General features: G+C 46.4%; 1 protein-coding gene across 2 annotated transcripts in view; it reads left to right on the top strand.

Annotated features, from left to right (window-relative positions):
• The first annotated feature begins 3,208 nt into the window (after positions 1–3,208).
• Positions 3,209–17,619, top strand: part of LRP12 (LDL receptor related protein 12) — a 106,807-nt gene continuing 92,396 nt past the window's right edge. The window contains exon 1 of one of the 2 annotated variants that reach the window (XM_073330339.1): positions 3,209–3,747. In XM_073330339.1, coding sequence (XP_073186440.1) covers positions 3,522–3,747 — 226 coding nt within the window. In that variant the 5' untranslated portion in view covers positions 3,209–3,521. The remainder of the gene's footprint in view (positions 3,748–17,619) is intronic. The other variant, XM_073330338.1, reaches the window with a different exon arrangement.

Below are 17,619 nucleotides of genomic sequence, written 5' to 3' on the forward strand. Positions count from 1 at the left end.
CAGGTAAACAAATCGTCCTGGCCCACCAGCGGATTTCCCTGATGGGCCGTATGCCAAAGGGTTGCCGACCCTTGGTTTACCTTAACTAAACTACTTTCTACACACAGTGCCATCTAGTGGCTAAACAGTATAATACAGTTTAGCATTCCATTACATCTCCCCCTTTAAGTCCTACTTTCCTACCATTTACATCAGGGGTCTCAAACACGTGGCCTGTGAGCTGCTGCGGCCCGCCATAGCTCTCCTTACCCCCCGCTCTGCCCCCCTGACCGCCGCCTCTGCCCCCCCCCCCGAGTGCACTGTGTTGCTGCTCCTCCACCTAGCTTCCAGTGCTTAGGACTTTCCATAAGGGAGCGGGGAGGAGCAGGGACACAGCACACTCAGGAGAGGAGATGGAGAAGAGGCGGGGCCGGGGCGGGGATTTGGGGAAGGGGTTGGAATAGGGGCAGGGAGGGGGTGGAGTTGGGGTCGGGACTTCGGGTAAGGGGTTGGAATGGGGGCGGGGAAGGGGTGGGAAGAGGCAGGGCAGGACCGGGGCCTCATGGAAGGGGTGGAGATATGTGTCATAGGTACTGGAAATAAGGGTGCTGGGGGTGCTGCCGCACCTCCTGATATCCATTATATACAGGGTTTACAGTTTGGTTCAATGACTCTCAGCACCCCCACTATACAATTTTTTCCAGCATCTGTGTATCTGGTGTGTATAAGGAGCCACGTGGAAGAAGGGATGGAGGCAGTTATCTGACAGTCTGACAAATGCCATCATTATCTCATTATCTTGCATCTTAATTCCCCTAACATGCTCTTCTCTGGTCTTTACAAATCCAGTCTTGCCCAGCTCACATGCAGCTCATCCAGGGAAGAACCAGATTTACGCAAAACCTTGATGGAAGTAATCTGTCATTTTAAATCTGATGCAGTAGCACATGAGGGGCCAGTAGAGGCATTCAAAGAAGAAAGTGACCAAATTGGATCAACAGGCCCAGGAGATGATTTAGAGGCTCAAAATCTTTCTTTTAAAGAATTGTTTTATTTTTTACTATTTATATTACCATAGCACCTAGGAGCCCCACCTAAGGACCAGGACCCCATTGTGCTAGGTGCTGCATAAACAGAACAAAAGACAGTCTCTGCCGCAAAGACAAAACACAACAGATAGAGAGCTTGATGGGAAAGTACAGTGAGACAATACTGGTTAGCTTGATAGGTATGGTCTCAGCACCCTATGTGCTATGGACCTAATTGTTAAGTTTTTTTGTAGGCATCATGGAAAAATAGTTTTAAGGAGAGTTTTGCAGGAGGATAATGTGTTAGTTTTGTTGAGTTCCTCCCAAGCGTGAATGGAGGGTGCTTGCTTAAAAATTTAACAAGTGGGTAATGGAGGCTGGCATCATGGAGTGATTAGAGGTGCAAGTCAACAGCTTGATAGTGAATGAAAGATGACAGATAGGGGATGGTAGGGTGTGAAGGACCTTAAAAGTAAAGACAAGTAGCTTGTATTTGCTGTGACAGAGAAGGGGGACAGATGCAGAGAGAGGGGTGACATGGTGAACGCAACAGGTTAGGAAAATGATCTTTGCAGCAGCATTCTGGAATATGAGTTGGATAAGATTGCATTTGTCAAAGCCAGAGAGAAAGTTGTGGCAATAATTGAGACACAAGAGGCTGGATGAGAGTTTTTTCTATGTCGGTAGATAGGAAAGGCTGTATCTTAGAAATGTTGAGATGATGCCATATCACTGAGAGGTCTACCAATGGCTATTAGCCAAGATGGTAAGGGATGCAATCCCACTCTCTGAATGTCCACCTCCGTTTGCCAAAAGCTGGGAGTGGACAACAGGGGATGTATCACTTGATTGCCTATTCTGGTCATTCCTTCTGAAGCATCTGGCATTGGCCACTGTTGGAATACAGGATACTGGGCCAGATGGACCTTTGGTCTGACCTACTATGGCTGTTCTTATGTTATATTCTGCAGAAAGAATCTGTAAAATTTCAATGTATCCCGGATACGTGCACTTAAAAAGGGGTTTGTTTTGAAGATGATGCCCTTATTTGCAGGGTTGAGTGACAAGCACGATCGTGGCATTGTCTACAGTAACTGAGGTAGGCGGTAGCAGATAGGGCACTGGACTCATAAATTTTGAATAACATCTTCCTGATTCTTGCTTTCCTGACCTTAAAAGAAATCTATTGAGATGAGCATTAAAAGTTAAAAATACACCCTTAGGTATTTTAAACACTTTGTTCTGTAAGATGGCCCTGGCTTTTCCTGTGTATGATCACCTAAGCCTAACATGTATATTGGCTGTGCATTTGCTGATGAAGGCCTGGTCTACACTAAGAAATTAGGTTAATATAACTACAGTAAAAGCTTTGCTACCTGGCATGTTGGAGGAATGGGGGGTGCCAGTAAGTTAAAATTCTGGTTAACTAAGAGGGAGGAAGTTTGGGTGCAGGAGGGGTTCAGGGCTGGGGGTTGGGGCGCAGGAGCGGTGCGCTGTGCCGGATCCAGATGGCGCTCAGCTCGGTTGGCTCCCTGCAAGCGGCGACATGTCCCTGCTGCTCCTAGGCGGAGGCGTGGCCAGGTGTGCTGCCTCTGCCCGCAAGCACCGCCTCCGCAGCTCCTGTTGGCCATGGTTACCAGCTCATGGGAGCTGCAAAGCCAGCGCTCGGGGCGGGAGCAGTGTGCAGAGCCGCCTGGCGCGTCTCCATGTAGGAGTAGCAAGCACATGTCGCTGCTATCAGGGAACCATGCGGAGCCAGGCAGGGAGCCTGCCAGCCCCACGCCAACTGGACTATACACCGGACTTTCAATGAAGATCTTTGAAATGCCAGTTTATGGCGCTTTCCAGTTGGCAAAGTGCCGGATAACACAACTTTTACTGTACATTGCTCAGGACTGTGAAAAAGCCACCCCGGGGATAGTTAGTTAGTGAAAAAGCCACCCGTACCCCAAATCCCCCTCACCCCCATTGTTGCCAGCCCTAGGGTGACAGGATAGCTCTCCTGTTGGCCTAGCTCCTGCCTCTCAGGAGGCAGATTATCGAGGCTGCACCCCTCCTTTTGGCGCAGGTAGTGCCCACCCTGAGGCGCCGCTGCAGCCGTTGAGGTGTAGACAGGCCCTAAGCCGCACGATGGCCAGTGTCCTCAAGTGCCTGGAGGCCGGAGCCACTCCCGCTCTCTCAGCCGGGCGGTGGTCACTCCTGCAGGAGGCTGTGGCCTGGGGCGGACGGGACCCTGCGGGCGGGGCCCGCGGCGAGCAAGGAGACACGGAGGCGGGGGCGGGCCGCGGCGCAGCCACCTCGTCACACCCCGCCCCCTCCTCGGCCCGCAGCGGGGGGGTGGAGCTCGGGCTTCTGCTCCTCTCCCCTCCGCCGGCTCCCCGCTCCCCGCCCGGGGGCCCGTGGAGAGCAAATCCATGCGCTCGGCCATCCACTGCGCAGCTGCACTGGGCCCCGCCGGAGCGCGCGAGAAGGAGGCCGGGGCCGGCGGCGTCTCATGGATCCCCGAGCCGACGGATGAGGCGAGGGCCGCTAGCTCTCCCCGAGGCAGGCAGCTCCGCTGGGCTCCGGTCTGAGGGGGCGCCTGGCCCCTCCCGCGGCGGCGGCGGCGGCGGCTCTAGCGCGGGGCTCGGCGGCTGCAGCTCTTCCCCCCGTGGCGGTGTTATGGCCCCTTGTTGGAGCACAAAAGGGTCCCCAGGCTGGCGGTCGGCGCAGCTCCTGTTCCTCGTCTTCTCCTGCTGCGGTAGGTACCCGCGTCTGAGGGGCCCGGGCCGCCCCCCCGGGCAGGGGGGTTGGCGGATGAAGGCTGCTTTGTCTCCTTTCTCCTCCGTGTGTGAGGGGCGGGCATCGCAGCCCTACTGCTGGGGAGAGGTTCCCCTAGTTCCCTACACCCGCCCCGGTTTAATGACCCCGACCCTCTCTTCCCCCAAACCCCTTCCCCCGGCCTGATCTCGATTTAACCCCCTCCTCCAGGCCCTCTCTTCAGATGTCTTCTGCCTTATCTCCCTGTTGTTGTTCCAGTCCGTGGTGGTGGACTCTTCCCCAGGGGTTCCCCTAAACTCAGCCTGGGACTTGGCCCAGATACCTCCTTCCCCCTACGCACGCATCGGCAAACTCCAGAGCCGTTGTGTGACTGTAAAAATCACTGAATTAATAAATCCCTGCAAAGTGCTCCAGCCTGGCCAGTTTGAGACAGATGAGGCCTGGTCATTGCTGGACGTGATCCCCTGACTATGTCAGATGATAAAATGATGATGCTAATATTATGTGATGAGTTCTTGACTCATCCTCACACAGAGAAAGGCCTTGAAGCAATTCCAGAACTCTGTGCTCTCGTTTTGGCTTTTTTGTTTTTGTTCAACCTGTGTAATGATACTGTGTTTATTATATTAACATAAACACCCATATTTCTTTCCTAAACCTCAGCCTTGTATAAAGAAATACTTATCATTTCTATCCCTTGCAGCATTTCTCCTCTTAAAGTATTTCAGAATGATTTACAGACAGTAGGCCAAATCCAGCAGTTGTTACTCAGATTTTACTGTGGAAAATTCCAGTTGGCTTCTTTGGGAGTTCTTCCTGAGGACAGAATTTCATTACTGGGTTCTGGTGGTGGTTGTTTTCTTTAGGTCCCACAGTGTGTTAAGAGGTAAATGATGTCTTATGCTGTGAAGAGCTTACAAACTGCAGCTCTGATTTAGCAAGCTACTTAGGCACTTGTTAAACCTTAAGTATGTGCTTAAGTATATTGTTAAATTTGAGGCTTCCGGGTTTGTTGTGCTAATTAACGGAACAGATGTAAGGCCCTGATCCTGCAAACACTTAGGGTATATCTACATTGCAACTTGGGAACAAGTCTTCCAGTTGTGTTGAAAGACTCCTGCTAGCTTTTCTGGAGGTAGTGCATAGAAAATAGCAATGTGGACATTGAAACTCTGGCAGACACTCAGGCTAGCCACCTGAGCTCAGACCAAGCAGGTTGGGAGGGCTTGAGAGTTTGAGCTGCAATGTCCATTTTTAGCTTGCACGGGGGAGTGGAGCTAGTGCAAATGCTGTGTACCCAGGCTGGGAGGCACAACAGCTGCAGTGTAGACACAACTTTACGGATTCCTGCTCCCAAGATTTTTGCAGCAGTGTAGCTACACTAACGTAGTTACGTTGCTGACAGCACTGTAACCCCGCAAGGTAGTTGCAGTGCACTACTGCAAGTTGGAAATGAGTAAATTGAATGGGTGCAAGCCTCATTTTACATTAGAGCAGCACATCTATCCTGGAGGTCTGTGCTGATGTAGCTACTGCTATATTAACTGCAGTGGTGCACAAATCTATAGTTTGGACAAGCCCTTACATGTGTTTAAATTTACACATGTGAGTAATCCTATTGAAATCACACATGAGACTGTTTATCTGTGTAGAATGAGGCCTGATCTTGTATCACATTCTTCTGTAAAGACAAAGATAGGGGAAAGGAGTATAACTTTGTAAGTAAATTGGTCAAGGTTTGGAGCATGTGCACCAATATGGCATCAGCACAAATGAAATAAAGCCACAACTGGCAGAAAACTGATCCGTAGTACAGCAGGAAGTGGTAGGGAAATCTTGGCCCAAGGCACTGGGCACGCTATAGAATGCGCTATGACAGGAGTAGCCAGCCTGAGAAGGAGCCAGAATTTACCAATGTACATTGCCCAAGACTCACAGTAATATATCAGCAGCCCACTATCAGCTCCCCCCACCCTGCTGCCAGTGCCACCCAGCCACCAGCAGCCCTGCCAATCAGCACCTCGCCTCCCCTCCCGATCAGCTGTTTAGTGGCATGCAAGAGGCGGGGTGGGGGGAGCGAGAAAGGGCAGTGGAGGCTCAGGGGAGGGGGCAGGAAGGGTGGAGTGGGGGCAGGTCCTGTGGCAGAGCCAGGGATTGAGCTATGAGCACCCCCCACCCCCTGGCGCATTGGAAAGTTGGCACCTGTAGCTCCAGCCCCGGAGTCGGTGCCTATACGAGGAGCTGCATAGTAACTTCTGAAGAGCCACAGGTTGGCCGCCCCTGTACTATGAGATCTTTAATTTCCATGCAAAGCAGACACGACTTCATTTTTTAGGAAACTGTGTGTATGCCCATCCATGCATTTTGCATGGCACTCAGCCACGATGAGTTAATTTTTTTAATTGCTCTGTGGTTTTTTGACTGAACCAAACAAAAAGGAAATCATATTTATAATAGTGGTTCCTGATGTCATTTACAGTATTTGTACAGTATTATAAAACCATACCCGTACTTTGCAAGAAGATGTCTAACATATCTGTATATTTTCAAAAACCAGAAAACTTCCTTGATCACACCATGCAGCTTTAGTCAAGGTTTTGACAAGGTTTTTATCAAAGACCTACTAGGACAACTGAGTCTGGGGGCTCCACAAATGATTTCCCTGGGCAATGCTTTGCTGAGCAGCTCAACCTCCTCTGTTATGTCTATTGCCAAGGAGAAAAAGGGTGCTGAGACTTCTACCTGGGTGCTGTCTCTAACTTTTCTTGAGGGACTCCTCCTTTTATATCAGTTGTTGTCCCACAGGTGTCTGACTTATTTGCTGACCAGGAAAATAAATTGTTGTAGGAAAAAATATTTGTATTGTGAGACTTGAGGTATTTTGTCCTGGACCAGGACCAGTCCAGGTTTTAGAGATATAAAAGAGTGATTTGATTTACAATAACCTTATTGTAAATCAGTTACTTGTTTTTCTTTTTTAGTTCATCTTGAAGAATTGCCATGAAAACATACCATTCCGGGTACAAATTTTACTGTCCTACCAGTTTATAATGATGAGAGAGGGTGGAATAATAATTTACTCATCCATTTAAAAACAATTGCTTGACTCAGGCAAGTGGGTGAGAAGAACTTTGCTAGGTTAGTTTAGTTAATTTCCTAAAGAAATGATAATTCATGTAGGTTGATTTGAGAGCCAAAACACGTTCTCCCAACAAGATCATTTAGTGTAACAAATTGCTGTACATTAAATTCAGATTCTTCAGTTACTTTTTAGTAATATTTTTACAATTTACTCAACAAGCATATTTCGATAAACAGTCATTGTTTGTTGGAATTACTTTTAACACAACTATTAAAACCAGTATGTTAGAATGGTTTTGTATTCCTTGAAAAATAAAATAATAAATTTAATAGTACAAACCCATAAATATACTTTAGTGTCTGTTATCACAGTGTCCCAGAATTTGTCTGAATAAAATCTTTCATCGTGTTTTGTGCAAGGGGGCATAAAGCTAACTTGCTCTTCAAAATTGTGCTTTGGGACCAGGGCCAGGTTAGGTATACTTACAATAGACCCATGTCTGTGGCTCCAATTGCAGTGTCATACTATGAAACCTAAATCCTAGCTTTTATTTAAAAAGTTTGTAGACTGCATGGTTGCAAAATGCTCAAAAATGTGACCTGTATGTAACTGATGCAGTGATGTCTGCCGTCTCAGAGAACCTCCAGTAAATGGAAGAGCAGCAGCCACTAGCGCAACATTCTCATACGCGGCCACCAGGGGCTTTTCATGCGGCCATGACCGCCTCCTGGGTGGTGATGGGGGGAGGCAAAGCATCGGCCCTTTGCACTCCTCCTTGTTGCTCCTGGATGCGCTGCTTTGCACTGCCTCTGGAGAGAGGCGGGGAGCAACACTGCAGGAGCAAGGTGAGTTCTTGACCCACATTGGGGGGAGGGGGGTGGGTGGCAGGCTCCAACGGTAGGACTTCAGGAGCCTGGCTGTGCGGCCCTGGGCTCCAACCATGGGGCAGCGGGTACTGACCCCCCTGGCTCTGGCCACACAGCCCTGGCCTCCAACTGCAGGGCTTCAGCTTTTGGCCCCTGGTTCCAGCTGTGGGGCAGCAGGCACTGGCCCCTAGTTTCAGTCCCAGGCTCTGGCTACAGGCACTGACCCCAGTCCCAGCTGCAAGGCGGTGGGCTCCAAGCACAGGGCTTTGGGCGCCAAACCCTGGCTCTGGCCGCGGGGCAGCAGGTGCTGACTGCCTGCTCCAGTCGTGGAGCTTCAGTCGGCTTTTGGCCCCCAGTTCCGGCCGTGTGGTGGCAGGTGCTGGCCCCAAGCTCCAGCCACATGTCCCCAGCCCCTGGTGGTGTTCCCTTCCACTAACTGCACAGCAGCAGGCGCTGACCCACGGCTCCAGCCGTGCGGCTCCAGCCCCTGATGCTGATCCCCTGCCCCAGGTGCACAGCAGCAGGTGCCGGCTCACAGCTTTGTTCCCATGTAGTGGTGGACGCTGACCCCTGGGCTTCGGCACCTGGCTCTGGCCATACAGCGGTGGGCTCTAGCACTGGGCACTGACCCACAGCTCCGGCTGTGTGGCAACAGGTTCCGATCCCTGGTTCCAGCCACGTGGTTCCTGTCCCCAGCTCCAGGTTCTAGCCACAGGCACTGAGCCCCGGCCCTGGCTGCATGGCAGCAGAAACCAGGCCCTAGCTCTGGCCACACGATAGTGGGGCTTATCACCCACCCCCATCACACCTGGCCCCTGCTGTCTCCCACAGCCCCATATCCACTCTTCCTCCCCCTCCCCCCCATCCGCCCCCGGACCCCACCGCCTTCCTGGCCTTGAATCCATCCCCCTATTGCCCTGGGACTCTGCTGCCTCCCCTGGCCCCGTGTCCATCCCACCGTCGCCTCTGGCCCCAGCTACCTCCCCTTCGGGGCCCCCCCATCCGGGGCTTAATGGATCTTGGGGCTTGCTGAGAAAAGTGATATTAACAAACATGCAAGTATCACTTTTCAAGCAGAGTTCCTAGCTATCTGTGGAAAAGTAATACTTGTATGCTTGTTAATATTACTTATAGCCTCCCAGGTAGCTATTAAGTGTGCTGTGATATTAACAAATATCACTTTTCACAGCAAACCCCAGGACCCATTAAGCCCTGGATGGGAGGAGGAGGGGTGGCTGAAGCGGGAGGCAGCATTTTTATTATTGTCTGCCAAAAACCCCTACAAATATAAAATATAATGACTTGGATGTGAATGTGTGCATTTTTAATTGTTTTTCATAAAGTTAATTAAGTATTTTAGGAAAAAGGCCACCAGTGAGAATTGGTGGCTGCACTCTGGGGCCACCAAAAAATTTGTTTTGAGAACCCCTGCACTAGAGCCTGGTAGAAAGCCCACCTGGTCCCATACTTATCGGAGAAGACCAGGGCTGCTTTTCAAGTGGTGGAGGGGCTGTGGTGTGTTTAGGACCCTGGGTTGTCTTAATGCTGCCCTTTGAGCATTAATATTTCCAAGAATCTGCCTCCTGCTGAGTACGTGTTTCATATTACTTAACCATAAATTCATTAGTTTATATTTGCCTGGGTTAAACCTCATGTTGATGACTAGTCTTGTGGTGCATGGTTGAGTCTCAAGCCTTGAGTTCTCCCTTCCCTCCCATGCATTTCTTCTGTGACCTTGTGCAAATCATTTAACTTTCCTTTGTCTTGTTTCCCAAGCTATAACATGGGAATACTATTCCCATACCTTTCTGGGAGGCTTAATTCATTCACAACTAGAAAGACCTTTGACATCCTTGAATGGGAGTTACTTAATATTTATATAGTATAACCTTTTCTGCCTATGTTTATGCTTGTATAGGTCCCCTTTTAGGTGCCCGTTCTGATGTTCACCATATCATCCAAATGTTGCCATTTAGTGTGCTGTATAGATTGAGTAGTGTATTCTTCTAATTCTCTCATCTAGGAATTAATGTGAGCTATCCTCTTTCTAGTGAGCTACACCAAAGTGCTCTAGTCTGAGGCCTGCCTTTCTGCTTGAGATGATCTCGCTTGAAATGTGGTCTTTCTCCTTTTTACAATATGAATACATCCTAAAATAAATGATTGGGAATTGAAGTCTGGCACATCAGAATAATCAATAAAAGCCTGCTGCTTTGAAAAATCCACACTTCTGAGCTGTGTAGTTAAGTTGACCTGAGTCCCTGTGTAGAGACCGCTAACTCTTGCCTCTGAGGGAGATGGATTACCTACCCTGATGGGAGAATCCCTCATGTAGGCATAGGTAATGTCTATGCTGAAGCACTACAGCCGCACCATTGTGCTGCTGTAGCATTTTAAGTGTAGACAAGCCCTTAGTACTGCCATAGGGAGCCTCAGGCTCCCATGATTTCTTTTGAGACACTGAAGCTTGGGTGGAAGTCGTAAATAATCAAAGTTTTCCATAATCAGGGTTATAATAAAATGCATACAAGTTATCCTTTATATAACAAAACTCACTGTTATCAAACAGTAGTTCTGATTACCTTTCCCCCCTTTGGTAGAGTTAAAGCAAGTTGTCTTCAAACGCACAATGATCTCAGAGGTTTAATTCACAAGATGTGGCAGTATTATGAACACCAAGGATGGGTGGTCTGCTTCCTGTACAAATCAGCAATTTAGTTTTCCACTTATCCTTCTTTGTATGTGTGCTGCAGGGGTTTAGGGAAGAAACTACTGTAGCATGCTTGCCTCAAACTAAATGAAAATATCTTTGACAGGTTATATACAACTATAATCTCAAATAGTTTCCAACAGAATAGTTATTTACCACTAGCTTGGAAACATAACATTTAAAATATCTTATATTGACATGGTAAAGTAAGGCAGGCTAAATCTGAATGTCTGCAAGGGGTGTTTCAGAGCATATCAGTTGGGAAAAGGATATGTAAAATAATCATTTCACATCTTTGAATTGCAGCACTGTGCAGCTGGATGCCGTATCCTGGGGCTGAATTGTATCGTGGGTTTAATTAGTGAAGGCATCTCTGTTGTGGAGACCACATCTTTCCATTTCCCTAACATACTTCATGTCAGAGGGTACTGAAAGAGCAACCGATTCCATGGCCAAGGTTTAATTAATAGCCCTGGGCAGAGCAGTTCACAAAGGCTGCAAAAGCTGTGGTGACAGAGGATCCCAAGTTGGGAAGGGAGAGGCAAGGGAGTAAGTCATGACTTCTGTGTTGGGGAGGGAGAGGCAAGGGAGTAAGTTCTCTTTAATAGGGACAAGAAGGAACAATATGGCCCCAACTCTTGGTTTTCTTTTCTGTTTTTAATCTTTTAAACTTTTTAAATGGAGGGTGGAGAGAGAAGAAAGTAAGGGATCCACTTCTATTTTCACTGGGAGGGAGTGAGGATCAAGTCAGCATTTGAGTCATTGCTCCTTTAAGAGTAGGAAGGGAAAGTAAGGAACAGAAGCACTTGATTCAGAAGAAGGATGCTAAGCAACTTGTGCATACCCAAGTGCAATTATGCTTAGTCCTCAGGCAATGAGGTATCATGTAAATTTCGAATCTTGTTCATCCTGATTGAGTGAATGAGCAAGCTGTTACTTGTGAATAGTCAGATGATCCAATCCCCAGACTTTTACTGGGCGTGTTGGAGCTGCTCAGGGGCCTCTCTATGCTTGTTGAGACATGAGTGCAGAAAAAATGATGATGTTTTGGGGTCAGGCCCTTTGTAGCTGCCTTACCTGTTGAGTATATCCCCTCCCCTGGGGACCCAGCTAATTAGGCCTGAATGTTGCTGCTATGTTGGCTGAAGTTGTTTCAGTGTCCCTTAGCTGTTACCTGATTGCTGGTAGTATGCATGCTGCTTAATTCCAGGCCCTGCCTCTTCTTTCCCCTGCTGTCACTCCTATGTGTGCACTCCCTCTCACAGTTATAATTAAAAGCATGAGTTGGGTAACTTGATTACATAGGTGAGGACCAATTGAATAGGTTTGCTGGTAACCCTCTGTTGTAGAACTCTTTGTCCCTTGCGTTAGGAACCTAAAATGCTGGTGGTTCTGGAACTTGGCAGCTAACAGCAACTAAATCAGCTATAAAATGCAATAGCATTTGAGAACCATGAACAGCCTCAGTAAATACAGAGGAAGTAAAATTATTCGTCTTGGGTCCTGCTTGGTTCCAAACTCTAGTCTGAATCTACACAAAGGCTGTTCCTTGACAACTTCTTATGGTATTGCTTAACATTCTCTAGACCAAAAAAATGTAAATAAAATGTGCAGTATGGTTAGCAATAAACTACTAAATATATCTAAAATTTGAAACAAACTTCCACAGTTCCGAAGTCTTGTGTGCATTATTTAAATTACATGATCCTTTCAAACAATAATTTTTCTCAAGGATTATAATTTGATTTGAGAAGAAAGTGGATTGGAATAGCTTTAGAAACTATAAGATGCTGAATTCTTGCCTTCATATAAAGGCCGTGTTTGTAGATCAAAGGTCCTCAAACTATGGGGTGCACCCCCCTAGGGGGGGCATGGAGAAATGTTATGGGGGGCGTGGTGGGGTCTGGGCTAGCGCCGATAAGGGGTGTTGGGGAGGGAGCACCACCCAGCCCCGCTCCACTTCCAGCACTTCTCTGCCCCAGCTGCGGCCCAGCCTCTCCCCTGTCCATGCCCCCCTCTCCCTGAGCAGTGGCCCCGCTCCCAGCCCTGGCTTGGAGAGAGAATAGTGTGGGGGGGGCGGGGTATGTGGACAGGGATAAGGGAGGGCGCAACCCTGAAAAGTTTGGGGACCACTAGTGTAGATAAATATAACAATTACTTGCGTGTATGCACATATGAAGCATTAAGTATATAAATTCCAGCACCAGCAAGTTGTTCAGCGCTTCCTTCCAGAGGTCTGATGGTGAAATCTTGGAAATTTAGGGACATGTTTTAGAAATGCTTGAGGTTAACAACATTTATTTGAGGGTGGTGGTCAGTCTTTTGCAGTTTCAAATTACCATTGTTTTGATCCTATTCTACATTTTTGGTCATCCGGAAATCTGCTGTTAGTAACCTGTTTAAAATGTATACTGTAATTATAGAATTTTAAGCAATCCATTCTTTTGTACAAGGTAATGCAATTTAAAGAGTGAAATAGAAATTAGAGGATCCAGTCAATCTACCTGAAATTAGCTCATCAGGAGCTCTACTGTAAGAGTGGTGGTGTTTTTATGGTGACGTTCCATAGAGGCATTGTAAACAAATTGTGAATTTTGCTGGCAAAGAGGCTCTTAATTTGAGTAGAACATGTTTTTATTACACTAGTTCTTTCTGTAAAACATAGTGTATTGAAGCCTAACTCAATAATTTTCACCCTCCTAGGTGTATTCCTTCAACTGGAAATCTTCACCCATTTTTGTTTTTTTTCCCCTCATCTGAGCAGAAAGGAAATTTCTGAGCTTGATTTCATCTTCTGTGACAGCATAGAGTACTCAATGACTGCACTAGCTTATTTTATGGCATGTGTCAGCCTTTTAAATAATTATATAAAGTGCTACATTTTGGCGCAACAGTATTCCTTGTCTGCTAGGATTAATGTTTTTGTGAAGAACAAGCTGAGAACTTCCATGTTATCACAAAACATTTTGTGGATTGGAAGCCCAATCCAATGTCCATTAAAGTCAATGAAAAGACTCCCATTGACTTAATTGGGCATTGGATGCTAAACCAGGCCTGATTCAAACTCCGAGTTGTCAATTGAAATTGATAAAATTAGGGATAATATCTGTGTTGGGTATTTCTAATATGAACATCTCTTTTGTATGCAAGTGCCAGTATATAATCTATTTTGCTTATAATTATCGACAGTAATTAATAGGGGTGGATCTTACAACAACCCACAGCCTTGGCCTAGCTCTGCCTCGTTGTAGTCAATGGAAGTCTTTTACAGTTGATATCAGTTGGCCTGAAGTTAGGTCAACAATGACCGCTTTTGAAAAAAATCTCACTCCTGAAGTCTCATTGCGGAGAAACTAAATGAATTCTTTGCATTGGTCTTCACGGCTGTAGATGTGATGGAGATTCCCAAACCTGAGCCATTCTTTTTAAGTGACAGATCTGAGGAATTGTCCCAGATTGAGGTATCATTAGAGGAGGTTTTGGAAAAAATTGATAAATTAAACAGCAATAAGTCACCAGGACCAGATGGTATTCACCCAAGAGTTCTGAAGGAACTTAAATGTGAGATTGCAAAATTATTAACTGTAGTCTGTAACCTATCATTTAAATCAGCTTCTGTACCAGATGACTGGAGGATAGCTAATGTGATGCCAATTTTTAAAAAGGGCTCCAGAGGCGATCCCAGCAATTACAGGCCTGTAAGCCTGACTTCAGTACCTGGCAAATTGGTTGAAACTATAATAAAGAACAATATTGTCAGACATATAGATTAACATAATTTTTTGAGGAAGAGTCAACATGGTTTTTAGTAAAGGGAAATCATGCCTCACCAATCTACTAGAATTCTTTGAGGGGGGTCAACAAGCATGTGGACCAAGGGGATCTAGTTGATATAGTGTACTTAGGTTTTCAGAAAGCCTTTGAGAAGGTCCCTCACCAAAGGCTCATATGCAGAGTAAGCTGCCATGGGATAAGAGGGAAGGTGCTCTCATGGATTGCTAACTGGTTAAAAGATAGGAAACAAAAGGTAGGAATAAATGGTCAGTTTTCAAAATGGAGAGAGGTCAATAATGGTGTCCCCGAGGGGTCTGTACTGGGACCAGTCCTATTCAACATATTCATAAATGATCTAGAAAAAGGGGTAAACAATGAGGTGGCAAAATTTGCAGATGATACAAAATTATTAAAGATAGTTAAGACCCAGGTCCGCTGCGAAGAGCTAGAAAAGGATCTCTCAAAATTTAATGTTGATAAATGAAAAGTAATGCACATTGGAAAGCATGATCCCAACTATACATATAAAATGGTGGGGTCTAAATTAGCTGTTACCACTCAAGAAAGAGATCTTGGAGTCATTGTGGATAGTTCTCTGAAAACATAGCTTCAATGTGAAGCAGCAGTTAAAAAAGCGAACAGAATGCTGGGAATAAATAAGAAAGGGAAAGATAATAGGACAGAAAATATCATGTTGCCTGTATATAAATCCATGATATGCCCACATATTGAATACTGTGTGCAGATGTGGTCGGATGAGATGAGACAGCTAAGGGGAGATATTATTGAGGTCTATAAAATCATGGCTGGTGTAGAGAAAGTAGATAAGGAAATGTTGTTTACTACTTCTCATAACACACGAACTAGGGGCACCAAATGAAATTAATAGGCAGCAGGTTTAAAACAAATAAAAGGAAGTATTTTTTCACACAACGCACAGTCAACCTGTGGAACTCCTTTCCAGAGGATGTTGTGAAATCCAAGACCATAATAGGGTTAAAAAAAGAACTAGATAAATTCATGGAGGATAGGTCCATCAATGGCTATTAGCCAGGGTGGGCAGGAGTGGTGTCCCTAGCTTCTGTTTGCCAGACGATTAACTGTTCTGTTCATTCCCTCTGGGTCACCTGGCACTGGCCACTGTCGGAAGACAGGATTCTGGGCTAGATGGACCTTTGGTCTGACCCAAGAATAGCAAATATGGCAGGCGACCAGCTTGCCTTAACACTGAAATCTTCAGTGAGCTTAAACTCAAAAAGGAATCTTACGAGAAGTGGAAATTTGGACAGATGACTTGGCAGGAATATAAAAATATTGCTAGAGCATGCAGGAAGGCCAAGGCACTATTGGAATTGCAGCTAGCAAGGGATGTGAAGGGTAACAAGAAGGATTTCTATAGGTATGTTAGCAACAAGAAGAAGGTCAGGGAAAGTGTGGGACCCTTACTGAATGGGGGAGGAAACCAAATGACAGACGATGTGGAAAAAGCTGAAGTACTCGATGCTTTTTTTGCCTTGCTCTTCACAGACGAGGTCAGCTCCCAGACTGCTGCACTGGGCAACACAGTATGGGGAGGAGGTGAGCAGCTCTCAGTGGTGAAAGAACAGGTTAAGGACTATTTAGAAAAGCTGGACATGCACAAAGTCCATGGGTCCAGACCTAATTTATCCAAGGGTGCTGGGGGAGTTGGCTGATGTGATTGCAGAGCCATTGATCATTATCTCTGAAAACTCGTGGCGATCGGGGGAGGTCCCGGATGATTGGAAAAATTAGTGCCCATATTTAAAAAAGGGAAGAAAGAGAACCTGGGGACTACAGACTGGTTAGCCTCACTTCAGTCATTGGCAAAATCATGAAGCAGGTCCTCAAGGAATCCATTTTGAAGCACTTGGAGAAGAGGAAGATGATCAGGAACAATCAACATGGATTCACCAAGGGCAAATCATGCCTGGCCAACCTGATTGCTTTCTATGATGAGATAACTGGCTCTGTGGCTATGGGGAAAGCAGGGGACATGATATACCTTGATTTTAGCAAAGCTTTTGATACGATCTCCCACAGTATTCTTGCCAGCAAGTTAAAGAAGTATGGATTGGATGAATGGATTATAAGGTGAATAGAAAGTTGGCTAGATTGTCGGGCTCAACGGGTAGTGATCAACAGCTCGATGTCTAGTTGGCAGCTGGTATCAAGCGGAGTGCCCCAGGGGTCAGTCCTTGGGCCGGTTTTGTTCAACATCTTTATTAATGATCTGGATGATAGGATGATTTTCACCTTCATGAAGTTCACAGATGACATTAAGCTGGGAGAGAGGTAGATACGCTGGAGTGTAGGGATAGGGTCCAGAATGACCTAGACAAACTGGGGGATTGGGCCACAGGAAATCTGATGAGATTCGACAAGGACAAGTGCAGAGTCCTTCACTTAGGACAGAAGAATCCCATGCACTGCTACAGGCTGGGGACCAACTGGCTAAGCAGTAGTTCTGCAGAAAAGGACCTGGGGATGAGAAGCTGGATATGAGTCAGCGGTGTGCCCTTGTTGCCAAGAAGGCCAACAGCATATTGGGCTGTATTAGTAGGAGAATTGCCAGCAGATTGAGGGAAGTGATTATTCCCCTCTGTTCGGCCCTGGTGAGGACACACCTGGAGTATTGTGTCCAGTTTTGGTGTCTCCTCTCCCCCCCCCCCCTCCCCCCGCTACAGAAGGGATGTGGACAAATTGGAGAGAGTTCAGTGGAGGGCAACAAAAATGATTAGGGGTTGGGCACATGACTTACGAGGAGAGGCTGAGGGAACTGGGCTTATTTAGTCTGCAGAAGAGAAGAGTGAGGGGGGGATTTGATAGCAGCCTTCAACTACCTGAAAGGGAGTTCCAAAGAGGTTGGAGCTAGGCTGTTCTCAGCAGTGGCAGATGACAGAATAAGAAGCAATGGTCTCAAGTTACAGTGTGGGAAGTCTAGGTTGGATATTAGGAAACAGTATTTCACTAGGAGGGTGGTGAAGTACTGGAATGGGTTTCCTAGGAGGTGGTGCAATCTCTGTCCTTAGAAGTTTTTAAGGCCCGGCTTGACAAAGCCCTGCTGGAATGATTTAATTGGTGTTGGTCCTGCTTTGAGGACTACATGACCTCCTGAGGTCTCTTACAACCCTAATATTCTTTGATTTTATGACCCAGTAGGGCCATTCTTAATTGTCTTATGTTCTACTAAAATCAATATGTCTTATGATGAAAGTGCTTCAGAATCAGTGAAGAAACTAATTTTAGATATTACATATGTATACACATAATTTATATGCTTTAATTATTTGGTCATCAATTTGAATTAGTTTAAATAAAAAAAACACCTTGGTTTGTGGACTTCAGTTGGTGGTTAATGAAAGTTTTGACCACTCCCCAAAGTAGATCTTAAAAAAAGAA

This window comes from Lepidochelys kempii, chromosome 2 (assembly GCF_965140265.1).
Source record: "Lepidochelys kempii isolate rLepKem1 chromosome 2, rLepKem1.hap2, whole genome shotgun sequence".
NCBI lineage: Eukaryota > Metazoa > Chordata > Testudines > Cheloniidae > Lepidochelys > Lepidochelys kempii.